Source organism: Hibiscus syriacus, unplaced genomic scaffold, assembly GCF_006381635.1.
Source record: "Hibiscus syriacus cultivar Baekdansim isolate YM2019G1 unplaced genomic scaffold, ASM638163v2 tig00018481_pilon, whole genome shotgun sequence".
In the NCBI taxonomy this organism is placed as follows: Eukaryota; Viridiplantae; Streptophyta; class Magnoliopsida; order Malvales; family Malvaceae; genus Hibiscus; species Hibiscus syriacus.
Genome location: NW_024062437.1, coordinates 18,892 through 38,543, shown reverse-complemented (window position 1 = coordinate 38,543; position 19,652 = coordinate 18,892). Strand labels below are relative to the sequence as shown.

Below are 19,652 nucleotides of genomic sequence, written 5' to 3'. Positions count from 1 at the left end.
GATGAAACTAATACGGCTCATACCTACAATAATGAAAATGCAGGTCATAATGAAAACAACAATGCTGCTCAAAGCAACACTCACAACAATGGGAATTCGGCTGAGAATGACAAAAATAAATACTTCAAAGACCTACAAGGACAACAATGCAAGTGACGATATTAGGACTTCGATAGATACCAAGACTGGGGGAAATGATGGTGAGCATGTAGCTGCAGAATGAAAATGATGTTCTGTTGTTCACTATATGACTATAATTGCCATCAAAGTTTTGTTTTGTGCTTGCAGTGATAATATAACTGGAATTGTTTGTTTTGTACTTATAGTTCTACTTCTAATTATTAACACTCCAAGTTCCATAAGCCACATATGTATATGTTTAAACTGTGTTCTCCATCTAGCAAAAATGAAAATCATAGGCTTTGATTCAACATAATATCTTTCTGAAAGCCTTTTGTTTAAGAATGAAAGTTTCTTTTCCTGCAAATGTGTCTAGATCAAAAAGAACATAACCAGAAAGAATAATGAGAAGATTTTATCCTCTCTTAATTTACAAATTTTTTATTAATTCGTAAAATTAAATGATCTCGGTGACACCATAGCAAAGAAAAGAACTGTACTTGGCTCACCTTTCGCTGAAACAACGATCAATCAAAAGAGCATTTTCTTTAGTTTTCCCGGCAAACAAACAAGAAAATTACTTAGCCCAAACTGCAATCGAAAAATAAAGTGGTTAGCAATTGACTGCATTAAGCAAAACAGGAGGAAAACAAGGTGCAATGCTGAAAAAACCATAGAATGAGAAGAGGTTAAGGCTAAAACCTCGCAAATCAGAACGCCCCCCGCTTGGCTTTCTGTTCAAAGGGAAAACATTTGATTTTAAAGAAAATAAGGAAAATGAAATCCAAGGTAGAACGCCTTTGAAGATTTTAAAGCAAGCCCATAAATTTTTAAATTTAAAGAGAAACAAAACAAAGAAGTGAATGAGAAATTAGAGAGGGGAAAAAGAAGTATCCGATAGAAATCCCCCTTTCGTAGCTATTGTTGGGTAAACGGGGAAACCTTTGATGATAAAATATCCAAAACTTATTGCGGCGTTTGTTTAAAAACGCCACTAATGCACTGATTTCTTGCGACGTTTTTTTAAAAACGTCGCTAATGTTACTATTTTGTGACGTTTGTATTTAAAAACGCTGCTAATTCACTGATTTATTATGGTGTTTATTTTGAAAACGGCTCTATTGTTTCACTTTGTGTAGTGTTTGTAGCGGCGTTTGTAGAAAAACGCCGCTAAAGTACTACGTCGTCGCGACATTTTTTTGCATAAACGTCGCTAAAGAACCCTATTACGGCATTTGTATAAAAACGCTACTAAATTACTCTTTATTGCGACATTTGTTGGAAAAACGCCACTATGAACAAACCCTATTGCAACGTTTGTATAAAAACACTGCTAAAGTACTAATCTATCACGGCGTTTGTTGAAAAAAACGCCACTATAAACGATCCCTATTACGGTGTTTGTATAAAAACACCGCTAAAGTACTACTCTATAGCGACGTTTGTTTAAGAAACGCCGCTAAAGTATCGTTTTGTGGCGTTTGGATTATAAACGCCACTATATGCTTAAATTTTGTGGCGTTTACTCTCCAAACGCCGCTAAAAACGCTGCTACAGAACAATTTTGCTGTAGTGTAAAACACGTTTTTTTAGTTGGTTCATGCATGATGGCAGCAACGTGGGGATGTGCTGCTAACTTGCTTTACCCGATATCTAATTCAGAAAAAAAACATTTTATTTATTTATTTTTGTTAGAGTAATCTAACGAGCAACCAGTTGATTTAATGAGATGATACAAAAGATTTATTAAGTAATAGTAAGAGTTCGAATCCTGACAATTGCATATTAAACAAACTGAAATGAGATGATTGTCCTCTTAATAGGCATCTGCAAAACCCAATATGAATTAGTCAATTAATAAAATGGATATCAGTTGTTAATTCGAAAGGAAATTGTTAATTTAAATTATGTTATTAATTCTTCATCATATTTTAGAAAGAATGATGAAATATTAATCTCATATTACAAATAAATAAAAAAAATATAAAGTTAAAAGATGTTAATTTTCAACGCCGTATCAAATATGTATTTTTAAGATGTGATATCACAATAATCAAGTCTTCATCTTGACTAATCTGGATTGACCTAGATCGTACATCTGATTTTAATGGGTGAGTCTTCTAATAGATATTTTCTATCTATATACACAATGACTAAGCTTAAGATATTACTTAAGCGATGTAAAGCTGCTTACTCCTTGAACCAACCCAATTGATAACTAATTACATAATCTCCAAATACTCATCCACTTGAATTATGCTTTTATATATTTACTTTTAACTCAATAAGAAAAATATTAATTATATTTGAATTTTTGAACACGTGGCAATCAAGTAGTTTACCGATAGCCATTTTGTATGATTAAATTTTAATAAAAGGGAAATTATTAGTAAATTAAATTGAGAAAAAAATATTAATAACGGCGTCAACAGACCATAGGTTGACATGAATAATCAAATGTCAGTTTTCTGCCTGCCCTACATGAGGGAGATTACTCGACAAAGACGGCCCCGCCGTCACCGTAAGACGGCCTCGCTTTCCCCACCGTCGAACCCCCGTTGTAGTTAACGGAAAGAGATGACCAATCTCTTTCCCGATCTTAACGGCGTTAGGTAGGTAGCCCCATTTATTTACGGGTAAATTACAAATTTGTAATATCTTATATTTCATTCAGTATACTTAAATTTTTTTAATTTTCTTTACTGAATTTAATACATTTAGTTTTATTATCACTAAGTCGTTAAACAATCAATGACGTTAAAATATATTGTTATATAGATGTAAAATGATATCGTTTTGGTAATTTTTTTGTTTTTTTAAAACACCATCATTTTTAATGTCGTTAATTATTTAACTACAGATAAATCAAAATAAGAGAAAAAGTAAAATTCAGTGACAAGAAAAACTTTAATATATTTAGTTCAGTGAGAAAATTTTAAAAAATTAAAGTTAAGTGAGAAAAATAGGAGAGAGAATAAAGTTTAGTGATAACATTTGTAATTTACCCTTTATTTATTCCGTTTACAGCTATGGAATCTGAAATATTGTAAGGTGACGTTTGATTTGCTGGAATATTTATGAGGGAATTGGAATCTGTAAAGGAATTAGAATCTGTAGGAATTGAAATCTAATTTCATATTCTGTTTGGTTGGCAGGAAATGGAATTAGAATCCAATTTCATATTCTGTTTGGTTCGCAGACATGTCAGATGAATTTGATTTCAGTAATGTAAAATGACAAAATTGTCCTTTTTTTTACTTTATTTTAGTTTATTTTACAACTTACATCTATTAATATATTATAAAAAATTAAAAAAATATTAATATTTTATTTTATTAATTGATTATTCATTTCAATAAATTATAAAAATAAAGCTAATAAACATTATAAGTTAAAATCATCGCAATCAAAATATGTTAATAAGTTACCAAAAGATAGAGCAATATTTTGATACATTCCAATCGGAGTATGTTAATTAGTTACCAAAAAATATATCAAAAACTATTTTTATTCAATATATGAATTAGAAACTCGACCCGACACGACTCAAAATAATTAAAAAATTATTTTTATTCAATAAACACATTGACTTAATTGAAAAAATTATATATAGAGGTGTATTATTGTAATTATTCATAAATATATAAGGTAAAATTATATTTTTTTCATGTCGGTCCCTTTTTTTACCCTAAACCAGACCCGACCTGACCCGAATATCATACTTTAAAAAACCCGACCCGAATATCACACTTAAAAAACCCGACCCGACCCGAACAAAATAAAGTTGCATCCGACCCGACCCAAATATATGAATTAGAAATCCGACCAAACCCGAAATAATAAAAAATTATTTTTATTTAATAAAAACAGTGACTTAATCCGACCCGACTCGAATTATATATATTTTCGGGTCGGTCCGGATTTTTTCACCCTAAACCCGAACCCGACATGAATATCACACTTAAAAAAACCGACCCGACTCGACCCGAATATCACACTAAAAAAACCCGACCCGAACAAAATAAAGTTTCATCCGACCCGACTCGAATATATGAATTAGAAATCCAACCCGACCCGACCTGAATTATATATATTTTTGGGTCGGTCCGGTTTTTTTCACCCTAAACTCGAACCCGACCCGACCCGAATATCACACTTAAAAAAACCCGATCCGACCCGACCAAAATAAAATTTCACCCGACCCGACCATAATATATAAATTAGAAACTTGACCCGACCCGAAATAATAAAAAAATATTTTTATTCAATATATGAATAAGTTACCAAATGATTGATGAGAGTAGTATGGTTAAATTTCAATTCCCTCCAACAAGAGAATTGAATTTCATCCATTTTTGGATGGAATTTACTTTTCCTCGTTTAATAGAATTGAATTCAATCCATTTTTGAATGGAATTTACTTTCCCTCATTTGATGGAATTGAATTTCATCAGAGATTCTAATTCCCTTGAAAAATTTGAATTAAACAAGGAAAAATAATGGAATTGAATTCTAATTCCTACCAATTTAAAAGGATTCCATCTAACTAAATGCCTCCTAATTTTTCAGTAGGGGGAAGATTACACGTGTGGAAACAATACGTTTTGACGGTGAATCAGTACTTGGAGTAAACTATTCCTGATTTGTGGGTCCCGTTCGCCATGTGATGCCTACACGTGTTGAGATTCCCGTCCGGGGTGGGGTCCATCACCAGACCACCACGTTTTGGTGGTGGACGAGGCCGTTCACTCATTGTCGCGGAGGAGTGCCGACGACGACGTCACTTCACCGACACCTGCTACGTTTTCATCTTCCATTACATATTTCTCGTTTTAACTTTAATTTAGTAGGGATTGTTTTGCGGTATAACCTTAAGACTAAAAACGATAAATAAATAAATAAATAAATACGACTAAAATTATCAAGATTTTATTTATTTATTTATCTTTATCTAGAGATTTATAATAATATGATAATTTATAAGTTAATAAGATAAATAGACTCTATTGATACAATTAATTATCAAATGCAATATATAAAATTATGATATGATTATTTATAAATTAATAAGGTAAATAAAATAAAAAGTTCATGTTATAAATAAACTAATAAGTTATATTAACTATTTTTAAGGAGTGTGAAATTATAAAAATCTATGAGGCAAAACTAGATAATTAATAAAAAAATATAAATAAAAAATGAAATATAAAAGAACTTAAAATTTCTAAAAAGTGTGACCGTATCCTAACACCTCTCTATCCATCTCTGATCCTCGAAGTGCAAGGCGAGAGAGCCATGTTTTTAGGGGTGTTCAAACGGTTAATTCGGCTGAACTGAATTTCTATTAACCGAATTAAACAAATATTTTTCTTTATCCGTTAATCGAAATGAACTATTTTTTGAAAATATTAACCGACCGAAGAAAGTTCAGTTATTTCATTCGGTCAATCGAATTAACTATTTTTTTAATATTTTTAATTAGATTAATTTAAATATAATAGAAATATTTTTTTATTTGGATTAAAATTTAATTATGTATTAGTAATTTAATGAGTCTAGTGGTTAAAAAATAATTGAACTTTAAATCTTAATGAATTCGAGCTTAAAAATGTATTTAATATATAATATATTTAATATTTAATAATTTCAAATAATTTGATTAATTAATCGATTTTGAATCGAATTAATCGATAATCAAATATAAAAAAATATTATCCGTTCTCTGATTGAATTAATTTGGTGATAATCAAATTAAATTAATTAATTCGATTCGATCGATTAATTCGATTAAAACTGTAAAAATGAACACTCTTACGTGCTGTTGCTTTATGAAGGCTGTAAAAAGAATGGTGAAATGGTGTCCAATCAAATATTATCCGTTTATCTATTTCTTCATTTGTTTGGTGAATTAGGAACTGAGTAGCGAACAGGAAGAAATCCAAGTGCAAAAGTTTGCAGATTTCTATGGTAAGGCATTCCAGCAAGTGGTATCGGGGCAGTTCCCTTGGTTGAAGATGTTCAGGGAAAGCACCGTCGCCAAGCTTGTTGATGTGAGTTTCTTTATTAGGTCAAATTGAAAACTTTTAGCAATGCCTGATTTGTTGTTAATTTGATTGGATTAACGTGCTATTATACATGCTTTTACCAGTCCGGTTCGTGGTCGTGCAAATACGTGTTTTCGACATGCACTAGCGTTTATTCTTTGTGATATCTTCTCTGCTAATTTGTACATTAACAGATACCACTTTCACATATCTCTGATGCTTTTTATAAGACATCTGTTGATTGGATTAGCCAACAATCCCTCGAGGTACTTGGTTTCTTCGTCTTATGGTCTTTAGACATCATTCTTGAGGAGTTGGCTGCCCAACAAGCAAGTGCTAAGAGCTCCAAGAAAGGTGTGCAACAGACATCGGCAAAGTCCAAGGTAAGATATATCGGCAGTTTACCGTCGAACCGGTTATTTTCTGTCGTTGTTCACCTGTTGCTTTTGAGGTATCACATGGGATGTTTTGCAGGTCGGTATATTTGTGGCATTAGCAAAGGTATTGCGGCGTAAACCTGATGCTTTAATTAGTGTGTTGCCAAAGCTGAGAGAGCATCCCAAATATCAAGGACAAGATAAGCTCCCCGTTTTCGTATGGATGATAGTTCAGGTAAGTAGATGGAGAAACGATGTAATTCCATCTGGAATACGAGTTCCGAAGGTGTTTTACGAACTCGTACTCTTTCCCGTTTGATATGCATCTTGTTCCATACGTCAACATTGTTCTGTCTAGGCATCCAAAAGAGATCTTCCTGTGGGGCTGTACATGTGGGCACATCACCTCTTGCCTATACTTGGTGGCAAAAACTGTAATCCACAGTCCAGAGATCTAATTTTACAGCTAGTTGAATGGTATTATGGCTTCTATAGTGTGTGCGTTATCGAGTTTCGAATTCATAAGCTTTATTGAACTGTTTTCCTTGGTGAAGGATCTTATCTGTCACAAAGGTTCGGTCGATTTTAGTAAACGCTGCTGTTAGAAAAGGAGAACGTTTGGTTCCACCAGCATCATTCGAGATACTAATGCGAGCGACCTTCCCTGCTGCATCATCTAGAGTGAAGGTATGTTAAGAGTTTATTTGCACGAAAGCCATCTCGGTGCTTAGATGTTATATCATTATAGTTTCTCGGTTCTAGCGTTCTTCTAAGTTGTATGTTATTGATGAAGGCGACAGAAAGGTTTGAGGCCATATATCCGACCATCAAGGAAGTGGCTCTCACTGGTGTTCATGGAAGCAAAGCAATGAGACAAATGTCTTTGCAGATGTTCAGCTCTGTTGTCAAAGCAGCCGGAGAAAGTATTTTTTGCGCTCTTCTCCCCTCTCATCTCGGCTCCATTTTGTCGATGTGAATGCTTGAGCTTTATCTCTTATCTAAACAGCTCTCCCGAGTTATCGAAAGAAGCCACTGGAGTAGTCATATGGTGTTTGAACCAGAACCCTGAATGCTACAAGCAGTGGGTGAGAGCTATAAGCTGTTTTAGTTTATAAAAAGGCTTTATCTTCTTACCGATCCACAGCATTTGCTTGGTGCAAACAGGACGAGGTTTATTCCGACAACCTAGAATCGAGTGTTCGTATACTTCAAAGGCTTTCCGATGAATGGAAAGAACGCACTGTAAACTTAGATACTCTTGACCCTTTGAGGGAAACCGTCAATTGCTTTAGGAACAAGGTACTTACTATGCTACAAAAGGGAAACATTTCGAGTCATTTAAGACCTGACCTGATTATCATTTTTTATGTTTGGCGATCATCAGAATGAGAAAGCAATGGCCAGCAAGTCCGATGCTGTGATACGGGCACTATATCAGGATGCAGACAAGTACTGTAAGCATATATCGGGAAAACTATCGCGAGGCCATGTGTGCCTTACAGCATTGGCCTTACCAACATAGATACTTCGGACTGGAATAAACTGTATCTGTCTATCAGTTCCCAGTCTAATGACATCGCTTTTAGATACTTTCTTTCCTCCGTTACGAGCTTTTCGATTCTGAGTTTCGAGCTCGAAAGAAGGGGAAAACAGAAAAAGATGAACAAAGTGTTTTTAACATGGGATATAGGAGTATAGTCTCACAACACAGGCTCTCGTCTTAAAGAAGCCCAAGGATGAGGGAAACCGTGCATATCAGCTGGCTTTACTGCAAATTACATGTATTTTATTACAAGTAATTTATTCCAATGACTTCTGTATATTGAAATTTTGCATATGAGTTCTGCCATTGATGATTTCTTCATAGTTTATTCCTTTAATTGTGAAACCATTAGCCTCATAAAATTGTTGCGTCCGGATCTCTGTCTGGTCTTTTTTCATACATGGCAATCAGCTCATTCTTTTCAGTATCGTGTTCGAGTTCACGATCGATTAAAATCTCGCTTAATCGTAATTAGACATGTTCCATAGGTAACATGGAAGGTATCTCAAAGCTCATTCTTTCCGGTCATGCATCCATCATTAGTAGTCTTAGAACACCTTCAAGTTGATACAGAGCATGTGCAAAAGCTTTTGAGGGAGCTACTCAAGTTGGTTGCATAAAGGAGTTTCCTTTATGTCCCACATCTTCTAAAAGCACCTCGACTCACCTCATTGCAATCAATCACCTGTTTAATTCCCTCCTCTTTTCTTTTTGGGTTCTTTACTATTGACATTTGTACTTCTCCTAGAATGCTCATGGGCATAGGATGGATATTTGATCAAGTCAAGTCGAATAAATATAGTTGAGTTGACGAATTTTATTTTATCATTCGAATTTTATTTGAAAATTTTTCAAATCTAATCGAGTTTGTTAAATTCGAGTAGAGTTTATAAACGGTTACAAAACTTTTAGTGTGTTTGCTTTCTAATTTAAATAGCTTTCTATTTATATATATATATAAACTTTTAGTATGTTTGCTTTCTAATTTAAATAGTTTTCGATATATATATAGAGAGAGAGAATGGGGGTTACACTACGTAAAACTAATAAGTTTTATATCAATTTATAGTTATTAGATTTAAATAAATAAATGACTTAGATTTAATTAAAACTTATAATTAATAAATAAAATTTTACTCATAATAAAATAATATCTTTCAGGGTTGGGTTTAAGATTTAGGATTTAAGATTTAGATTTTATGTTTATAATTTAGGATTTATAGTTTGGGGTTTGGGTTTAGGATTTGAGATTAGGGTTTAGATTTTAGAATTTATTGTTTATAATTTGGGGTTTGGGTTTAGTATTTGAGATAAGGGTTTTAGGTTTAGAGTTTATAATTTAAGGTTTATATTTTGGGGTTTAAGTTTAGGGGTTTGAGATTTGAGATAGGGAGAAAAGAGCTATTGTTTAATATGAGTTAAAAATATATGTATTTATAGATTATAAATTTTAATTAAATCTAATTCATTTATCTATTTAAATTTAATGACTATAAATTAGTATAAAACTTATTAGTTTTACATGGTGTAAGCAAATCATACCCCTATATATATATATTATGCATAGTTTAAAGACTCGACTCAAACTTGAAAACCAATCAACTAATTATAAAAATGTTTGAGTTTTCGAGTCTTATTTTATAACTCAAACTTTATTTAATTTTTTTTAGAATTTATAAAATTATCGATTGAGTCTAGCTTAATCAATTTCTTTTAACATCAAATTTAATAAAAAATAATTTTTTAAATTGAGTCGAGTTTTACTTACCCTAAATTTATTTAATCTAATCAATTAAATTGTGGTGGAGAGATGCAATATTTCTGTACATGGAGATAGCAATTTGATTCAGACAGTTCAACAATAGCTGATGCTTATCTCAACTGAAATCTACAATCTAGTTTAAGTAATATTGCTTTTAGGCCCCTACAGTTCCTTCAATTTGCTCAATTTCCCCCATTAAGCAACAATTAAGCATTATAATCCTATTTAACATATGCATCCTTTTTTTTCTAAAATTGAGTTGAATTATTCCTATCCAGCTCAGTTGGTAGAGCACAAGGTTCTTAACTTTGAGGTCGTGGGATCGAGTCCCACGGAGGGCATTTCATAATTCGGAAGTCTTCTACGGAAGCTGCTCTCAACCTGGTGTTGGGGGCAGCCTACTATCTTACCTCCCCCTTACCCCATTACATATGAGAACAAGGGACAATCAATTAATGATTGTGATTAGGTTAAGCATGAAAGAAGACCCTCCGCTTGCAAAAGTTATTGATGCATTTGTTGATCTTAAATGCCACTAATTAATTCAAGATAGTTTTTATAACTATCGATATCCGATCTATTAATGGATTGATTCAAATCGAATACTGTAGAGATCCAATATGAGGTCTTAACCTATGTTATTCTATTCACAAACGTCAGAATTCGAACCCTAACTTTGTTTAAAGATTTTGTATCGCATACCACTAAACCGTATGATTGTTGATATTTAATAAAGATAGTTAACAATGTTAATTATTTAAATTAAAATGTTGATATAAAATTTTATTTAAAAGGGGTGATGTTTTGAGAAATTATCATTATTTCAACTGAATGGTTAACGATGTTAACTATTTGAATTATTTGATAACATTATGAAATTTTAAATTATGTCAAATTCAAGAGTAGTAAAAGGACTAAGCCCACAATTAAACCATTTTTATCTTCTTGAGTTTCAATAATAATAAAAGCATATTTATGGATAATGAAAATCTCCTTCCACCCTCCATCCAAACAAAACAAATAAATCTTTGATATTTAAATGGAGGGTTTAATGCAGAAAGCAAGACTGATTTCTTTTCATATATATATATATATATATATATATATATATATATTGTTTTATAAAATCTGAATGGTCTAATTAATTGTGAATTAATTTAGTAAGATGTGATATTAAGTCCTTTAAATTCGATTGGCACTTCAAAATTTGATATTGTAGATTAAGAAAATTAGGTTGAAATGATCACACTTGTATAAAAATTTATTCAATTTGATATGAATTAGTCGATTAAAAGAGAGATACCATTAATTATGGGGAAAATAAAATGACCTAAGAATTGATGCTTTCAACATAGGGCCAATATAATTTTTATTGCAATATTTTAGCGTTTACTAGATATTTTCACCCCTTTGAGGGATCATTTCTTAATGCCTTTTGGTCAAAAAGGGGTAAATTACACAATTCATCACTAAATTTTATTTCCTCTCCTATTTTACTTATCTTACTTTCAATTTTTATAATTTGCTCATTAAACTTTACAGATTGAATCATTTTGCTCACTCTATTATTATCTCTCTAATGTTGTGATGACATGCCACTTTTATTATTATTTAATATAAAATAATTGAAAATATAAAAGGTAAATTACATTGTTCCTTACTGAACTTTACCCTCTCTCATAATTTGCTCACCCAATTATAAAATAAAAACAGAATTTGGTCGGATGCCATCGTCGACCGCCATAGATGGTGGTCGCTCGATCCTAAATTTCATGAGTCGCTTCGCCTCAACACTTTGAGTCTGAATCTAACCTTCATTTTGTTGAAACTTGCTCTAAAGTCCACAAATTGAAGATTAAAAGTGAGGAAGCCGGAACGTTTTGGTTGAGATTCACTGATTTTGGGACATTTTCCGATGGAACTACCTCTAGATTCGGACTCAGGAGGTCGAGACGAACAAACACATGAATTTTGAGACCGAACGACCGCCGTCAATGATGGTAGATGGTGGCCGAAATGAAAAATGACGCGGCGACCAGTGGCGGCAACTGGTCACTTTATTTGCAAAGTAGAGAGAAAATAGAAGAAAAAAAATTATTCGAAATGACGTCGTTTTAGTGTATATTTGTGTTTTTCAAAAAGACGTCGTTTTGACGATTGTGCCATGTCATAACATCGTCAAAAAACTTAACGGCAGGTTGAGCAAATGATTCGATATTTAAAGTTCATTGAGCAAATTAAAAAAATTAAAAGTACGATGAATAAAATATGAGATAGTAAAGCTCGGCGAGGAACAATGTAATTTAGTTTTGAAATATAAAAAACATTGAAATAAAATCGACCATAGCTATGACTATTTTATTTTAATTGATGAGATAAAGCATTTGTTACAACGTGCGTAAGTTATTTGATGTATTTGGGAAGATGTTTAAACCACTCAATATCTCATTAATTATTATTTTATTAGATTTAATATTTTCATTATATAAAATTAAAAAAATATCATATCTTTCTATAATTTTTTAAAGACGTCAAATTATTTATGCATTTTTTATTGATAAAATAACAAAAACTTTAATTTTTTTAATAGAACTAATTTCTATCAAAGCCATTAATCTGAAGAATTTTGCATGAAAATCATAGTATTTGAGATTTAACATGAATTAGCAATATGTCCTAAAATGGAGCCCACATTTAACTTTGAGAGTGGTCTCCACCATCTCATTGGTACATGTATGGACTTTTTGCGCATTGCTGGAGTAGTTGTAATATCTACTTTAGAGATAAATTTTAACTTTAGTTCATCGTCATTTTAATATTAGATTGTGACGACAGTTATAGTTGCACGTTATAATTGATGTTACATTGTAGTTGCGCTACATATTATAGTTTTTTGTTATTTTTCTGATTTTTAGTTTTTTTTTTATTTTTTACTTTCTTTTATTATTTTCTTTTTCTTTTCTTTGTTGCATTATTTTCTCTTATTTTATCTTTTATGTTTTTCTTATTGTAATTTTTATACAATTAAATAAAAATTAAATATAAGTTAAATATTATAATAGTTAAATATTGTAAATAAAGTAGAGTTTGTGGTAGTGTAGAGATAATGCTGGAGATGAATTACTGTTTTATCTTTGAAGTAGAGATAGAGATGTTGTAGAATAAAAACGAGGGCTGAAGATATCTTAATTTTTCTTCATTTTTCACGTAATTAGAATGTCACGATTATCATAAAAATAAAGCACTATAGTCATTGTGTTTATAATGTCTCCCGACAAATAACGTAACATTCATATTAAATCAAAAAATAAATTCAATTAGACCTATGTAATCCAATAATTTTTATCACTGCCAACAATGTTGTCCCTTTCCATTGAAATTCGAAGAAAATTTTACCACTTTTTTCTTACCATAAACATTGTTATTATTATAATATTTATATAGTAATTTCTGATTTGATTCTTTGAAATTATTAAAACAAAAAACAAAAAAAAGAGGAATACTTTTTTTACAGTGACTCAAAGTTTTTTTCGGTACGGTGTCTTAATATACGATTAAAATAAAATTTTATTGGTTTTATTATTATTTTAAATAACAAAATAAATAAAAAAAAATTAAAAATATTATTATTTTGATCGATTCTAATTACCTATATAAATAAACGTGGTTAAAAAATCTAGTAAAAAGTTATGTTTTAGATAATATTTGACCGAAAACATTATTTTTCTACGGAATTTTTCTACTGCATTTATCAATGTTTATGAATTTATTTTCCCTGAGTTTTCCAGGCTTCTTTAGCTGTCATTTTTCTGTTCAAACCACCTGTTATGAATTTCCAAGTCCAAAAGTATAATACCCATTTCTCTAAGCTCAATGATTCTTCTCTCTCTTTTATTGAAATACCACTTTCCCGACTCTTAGTTTCTTCCTCCTCCTCTTCTTCTTCTTCTTCTTCCTTCTTCTTCTTCTTCTTCTTCTTCCTTCTTCTTCCTTTTTTTTTCTTTCTCATTGAAAGCTAAGCTCTTTCATTTTCTTCTTCTTCTTGTTTTGTCCATTTCGATAACTTCTAAAATCTCTCTGTACATAGCAGAAAACACAGAGCTTCATTAATGGCTGCCAACAAATTCGCAACTACGTTGCATAAAAACACTAACAGGATAGGTTTTATTCTTGTCTATGTTTTGCTAGAATGGATTCTGATCGTTCTGCTCCTTTTGAATTCTGTGTTTTCTTATCTGATCATCAAGTTTGCTGATTACTTTGGTCTTAAAAGGCCCTGCCTTTGGTGTTCTAGGCTCAATCATGTCTTCGAGCCGTCAAAGTACAAAAATTCTTGTAGAGATCTCGTGTGTGATGATCATGCCAATCAGATTTCTAAACTGGTTTTTTGCTCGAACCATCGGAGACTGTCTGAATCTCGAGATATGTGCGGGGATTGCTTGTCCTCGTCGTCGCCGGAAGTGATGGAATATGGCGATGAGAATTTCAAGTGTTCTTATTGCGATGTCGTGTTGGAGAAAAAGTGGAATCTTCCTTATTTCATGATCAAGCCTTCTTGGGAGGTTCTGGATAATCCCCAGGAAGGGAATTTCATTGCCGAATCTGGGGAAAAAGTTGATAAAGGTAATGCTTCAGACGGAATCAGATCAGGTTTTGTGGCTGATGATCAAGAAGATGAACAGAGGATTGAAGAAAACAAGGGCGTTGGCATCATTTCTGATGGCGATGAAGGGAGAGGAATGGAAAAAGATGAGTTTTCGTGTTTCATTTCTAGCTTTGATTGCAATCAAGTGGCTGCTGATGGAGATGATGTGGCTATAGAGAAAGATCAAGAATCTGTTGAAGGAGACTTGATTTTGTCAATGGAAAACCAGGGGTTAATGGAGCCTCCTGAGATTCTAGCCAAACATCTGGAGTTTTACATCGAGGGGGATGATTGTCATTTGATTCCAGTTGAATTAATGAATTCTGATGCGGATTTCAGAGAGGAAGATCAAGGTGTTTCTGATAATGAAGATGTTATTTTCGACTTCGATTCGCTTAGTCCGGCACCGGTCGAGTTGGCTATGGAGAATAGTTGCAGTCCAGCTGAAGAAGTAACACCCCTTTCGACCAATGAGACTGAGAATGAAAATGAAACCAGTATTGCAGAGCTTGCAGTAGTTGAATCAATGGAGTCCAATGAGGAGGAAGATGATGATGATGATGTTCAAGCAAATGCTGCAACAACGGAAGGGGAAATCAATGTAGATACTAATCAAGGTACTTTTTTTTATCCAATTTAGTATAAATTTCACCAAAAGCATATTGTTGAGTCATTAACAGTTTGAACAGTTCATCAATTTTCTGCAATTTCTGCAGAAATCAGCCAAATGAAGATATTCAAATGCAAAATTTGGATGAATGCACAAAAGAAGATCATGGTGAATCTTAATTTCATATTTGGAATGTTTTAGTTTTAATATTTTGTTCTTTGATGTGTTAATCTTGTGTTTCGTTGCATTAGGCTCCAATGATGCTGAGGAAGAACCAACCCAGTTTAAAACTGCACCAGTTGAGACAAGTGACCAAGCAATGAAGAACCATCTCTCATTATCTTCTGATCTTTATGAGATTGAGGAAGATAAAGTTCCCGATATGCCGACTTCGATCGAAAGTTTCCACCTGTTGCACAAGAAATTGCTGTTGCTCGACAGAAGAGACTCCGGGACGGAAGATTCTATTGATGGAAGTGTTTTCGGTGACATTGAGGGTGCTGATGGGGTACTAACTGTTGAGAAGTTGAAATCGGCATTAAAAACGGAAAGGAAGGCCTTAAATGCTTTGTATACGGAGCTCGAAGAAGAGAGGAGTGCTTCCGCGGTGGCCACGAGCCAAACAATGGCGATGATAACTAGGATTCAAGAAGAGAAAGCAGCAATGCAGATGGAAGCATTGCAGTATCAGAGGATGATGGAAGAACAGTCCGAGTATGATCAGGAAGCCTTGCAGCTTCTCAATGAACTTATGGTCAAGAGGGAAAAAGAGAAGGCGGAGCTCGAGAAGGAACTCGAGATATATCGCAGGAAGGTGCTGGATTACGAGGCTAAAGAGAGTACGTTGACGCCGAGAAGAAGGAAAAACGACAGCACTCAGAGCACAAGTTCAGCATCTTGTTGCAATGCTGAGAACAGTGATGGTGTATCGATCGATTTGAATCATGAATCTAAGGGAGAAGATAGCTTCGAAAAGCATCGAATTCGAGAGGATGTTAACCGGAACACCCCTGCCAGTGCAGTCTTGTATTTGGAGGAGTCATTGGCTTGCTTCGAGGAAGAGAGGGTATCCATTCTAGAGCAACTCAAGGTCTTGGAAGAGAAGTTGGTTTCACTGAATGATGAAGAAGCAGAACAGCATTTCGAGTACTTTTACGACGAGAACGGTAGCGGCTTCCACCAGAGTCCCGATTTTGGGCACGAAACGAATGGAGTTGCCAATGGTCATTTCAAGGGAGCGCATGGGAAACATCAGGAAGACAAAGTGATCCCCATGGCTGCCAATGCAAAGAGACTTGTCCCACATTTTGACGCCTCCGATGCAGACATCGAAGATAAGACATCAAACAGACCTGAAAACGGCTTCCATTCCGTATCCCTTCGACGTTCCTCACCCGAACTCGAGAGCAAAACGCTCCCTATCAAGGAAGAAGTGGATGATGCGTACGAGAGATTACAAGCACTCGAGGCAGACAGGGAGTTCATAAAACATTGCACCAGCTCATTGAACAAAGGAGATAAAGGGGTCTGTCTTCTTCAACAGATTTTACAACACCTTCGTGATCTGAGGAGCGTCGAACTTCGAGTAAGAAGTATCGAAGACGCCGCTATATAGTGTCGAATTCATCAGATAACACTCGGGAAATCATAATCTTCAGTTCAATGTATTCATAATTTCATATCATAGACATGTACAAGACTTCATGTGCTTGATCATTGTAGGATGCTCAATCAGAGTTGCTTAGCCACCAAAAAAAATACCTACTCCGGCAACGATCGACGGCGGCAACACGGTTCGATGTTCTCAACAATCGAAAGTCTGTCCATTTTCCCATTGCATTTTCCAGGTTGCAAAGCTCTTTTCTCTTCTTCTTAGGGAAGGGAAATGAAAGGGTAAGTAACCCCATTTTCGTTCACACACATTTGCATCATTTTCTTCGTAGTTTGGGGGGCAAAGTTGAGTTACTTGTAAACTACATGCATCGATTTGTAAATTATATAAAGTGAGTGTTCGTTTATATTATTTTGGAGCTGTTCTTTTTTTCTTCTTCTTCTTCTTCTTCTTGTTATGAACTTCCATGGGACATGGTTGAGGTTGACAGGCAGATTGTAAAGAAACAGAAGAAGAATAAAAACAACAGAGAAAGAGTAAAATATTTTGATTTTATATTCAGATTAAGAAGCAAAGATTGCTTTCCAGAATTGATTGTTGTTTCAAGCGTAAGACACCACCTAACATGCCGAGCCGACACTGTTTTTCCAATAAAATAATCCATGCAATTATTATTAGGGTAAAGTACGCAAATGGTCCCCGATTATAATGTACGGTATTATTAAGTTCATTTACTATTAAAAGTTACAAAATAGTCTCATGACTATAGAATGTTGTTTTATCAAGTTCCTCGACTATTAAAAGATACAAAATGATCATCTGATTGTTCATTATGTTCTAAACTCGTCATTTTCTGTTAGAAGTTGGTAGTTTTCTAAGCCGGATGTTAACATGATGATTGTGATATGATAGTCGTTTGAGATTCTAGGATCAGATTTTATCATATCAATCAATGAGTTAACGTTCCACTTAGAATATCAACAATTGTTAGCGAAAAATACGAGTTTGGGACATAAGGAATAGTTGGGTGCCCATTTTGTAACTTTTAATAGTCGAGGGACCTAATAAAGTAGTATCCTATAGTTGGGGGACCACTTGTGTACTTAACCCTTATTATTTAAGAATTAATTGCATCACATGTCCTCAAAGTTTGGCCCTTATTTTAAATTAGTCTCTTAACTTTTAAATATTCCAATTTTATCCCTAAACTATTACTACCATTCTAAATCAATCCTCAAATTCTTGAAAATTTCAAATTTATCTGCAAACTGTGAACTCCAAATTTTTTGAACATTCCAGTTTCATCCCAAACTATACTTATATATTAATCACATCTCTTGTTAATAACATAGTTATGCCAAGTTATATTATTATATGTTTGAAAAATAATTAGTCTGAACAATGTTGGAACAAATTACATATTTGGATGAATTTAGGGATGAAATTGGAAAATTCAAAAGCTTGGGGACTATTTTGGAATGATGGTCATAATTTAGGGATGAAACTAAAACAATCAAAAGTTTAAGGACTAATTGAGAATGAGAGTTATAGTTTGAGGATGAAATTAAAATATTTAAAAGTTTAAGGACCAGATTAAAATAAGAGTTTTAATTTGGGAGCATATGATTTAATTACCTCTATTATTAATTAATAATCAGAGCTCCATTGGTCTAACATATAATGCTATATTGTACTAGCTTAACGGTAATGTTGCAATAATAGTGTGAGAATTTTAAGCAGGTGGGTCGAAATTATACCTATAACATGTGTTGATTAGTTTAGGGTTCTTGTACTTAAAAGCTCTCATATTATTTTTAACTCAGTGTGATCATTAAATTTAACGTGATAATTTATAAATATTATGATATTGATTAACATTTTTCGTCATTAATCATTACGATATTGATATGATAATTCATGATATTAACGTGATGGGTTATGATACTGACGTGACAGATCACTGTGACGGTGATATCTTTTGTCTTTAGTTTATTATTCGCTTCACGTGTTGTAGTGGAAGAAAGCAAACTATGATCTGTCTAATGATTGTATCAAGCCATGGTTTAAAGACTTTCGGCGCATACCTTTCATTTATGTTGCGAAATGGAGAGGAGATCTAAAATTGGCCTCAAACTTCTCCTTAATACTTCAGTATGTCGGTCCACACTAGCATGGTATGCAATATAATGTGTGTAAAGATAAAAATTGATTTATCTCGTTATTTTTGGGTAAATTACGTATTTAGTGTCTAAATTATCAGTTTTGATCTGTTTTAGTACTTAGACTTTTATTTTATTTTTAAAAAATTATACCCAACGTCTAGTTTTTGTTTCATTTTAGTACCCTTAAAAAATTTAACGTTAAGTTTTGAAACAAATTGAAAGTTTAGTTACTAAAACGAACCAAAACTGATAGTTTATGTATTAAACGAGTTAAGTTTTTAACGGTGAGTTACTAAAATAAAACAAAAACTAAATATTAAGTGTGATTTTGAAAATTAAAAGTTTAAGTACTAAAATGAAATAAACTGATAGTTAAATACTAAATGCGTAAGTTAACCTAATTTTTTTTAGTTAAACTTAGATTCTTTGTATCCGATTGGATAATTTTAGCTCGAAACTAAATTATAAATTTTGATCCGTTCTAATAATTAATTTTTTTTATAAAGGTTTTGATTGCCGTTCAGGGAGTAATCCAAGGGGAACCTAATTATTATTTGGATCAACCAATACTTCATATGCAAAATTATTTAAACAAAAAATTGCGACTTTATTTGAGGAAAGCTTAATACAAAAATAAGTGCTTAAAGAATGTCACGAAAAACGTTTTAGTGCCTAAAGATTTTTTCATAACAAATAGGTGCTTAAAGTTTTCTCCGTTACACTTTTAGGTGTCTATCGTTAAAAAACCGTTAAGTGACACATGTCACGTCCAGATTT

At 32.9% G+C, this 19,652-nt stretch overlaps 2 protein-coding genes across 2 annotated transcripts; both read left to right on the top strand.

Annotated features, from left to right (window-relative positions):
- Nucleotides 1-5,921: 5,921 nt before the first annotated feature.
- LOC120209245 (transmembrane protein 214-B-like) lies at nucleotides 5,922-8,298 on the top strand. Its single transcript, XM_039208299.1, has 10 exons — nucleotides 5,922-5,969; nucleotides 6,033-6,170; nucleotides 6,359-6,547; nucleotides 6,639-6,776; nucleotides 6,900-7,018; nucleotides 7,096-7,228; nucleotides 7,335-7,463; nucleotides 7,546-7,626; nucleotides 7,706-7,840; nucleotides 7,926-8,298. Exons 1-10 carry the CDS (start codon nucleotides 5,922-5,924, stop codon nucleotides 8,061-8,063), a joined length of 1,248 nt encoding a protein of 415 aa, XP_039064230.1. The 3' UTR covers nucleotides 8,064-8,298.
- A 5,552-nt stretch (nucleotides 8,299-13,850) lies between these two features.
- Nucleotides 13,851-17,119, top strand: LOC120209241 (myosin-binding protein 2-like). The gene is made up of 3 exons (XM_039208295.1): nucleotides 13,851-15,092; nucleotides 15,215-15,269; nucleotides 15,353-17,119. Exons 1-3 carry the CDS (start codon nucleotides 13,956-13,958, stop codon nucleotides 16,714-16,716), a joined length of 2,556 nt encoding a protein of 851 aa, XP_039064226.1. The 5' UTR covers nucleotides 13,851-13,955; the 3' UTR covers nucleotides 16,717-17,119.
- Nucleotides 17,120-19,652: the final 2,533 nt, after the last annotated feature.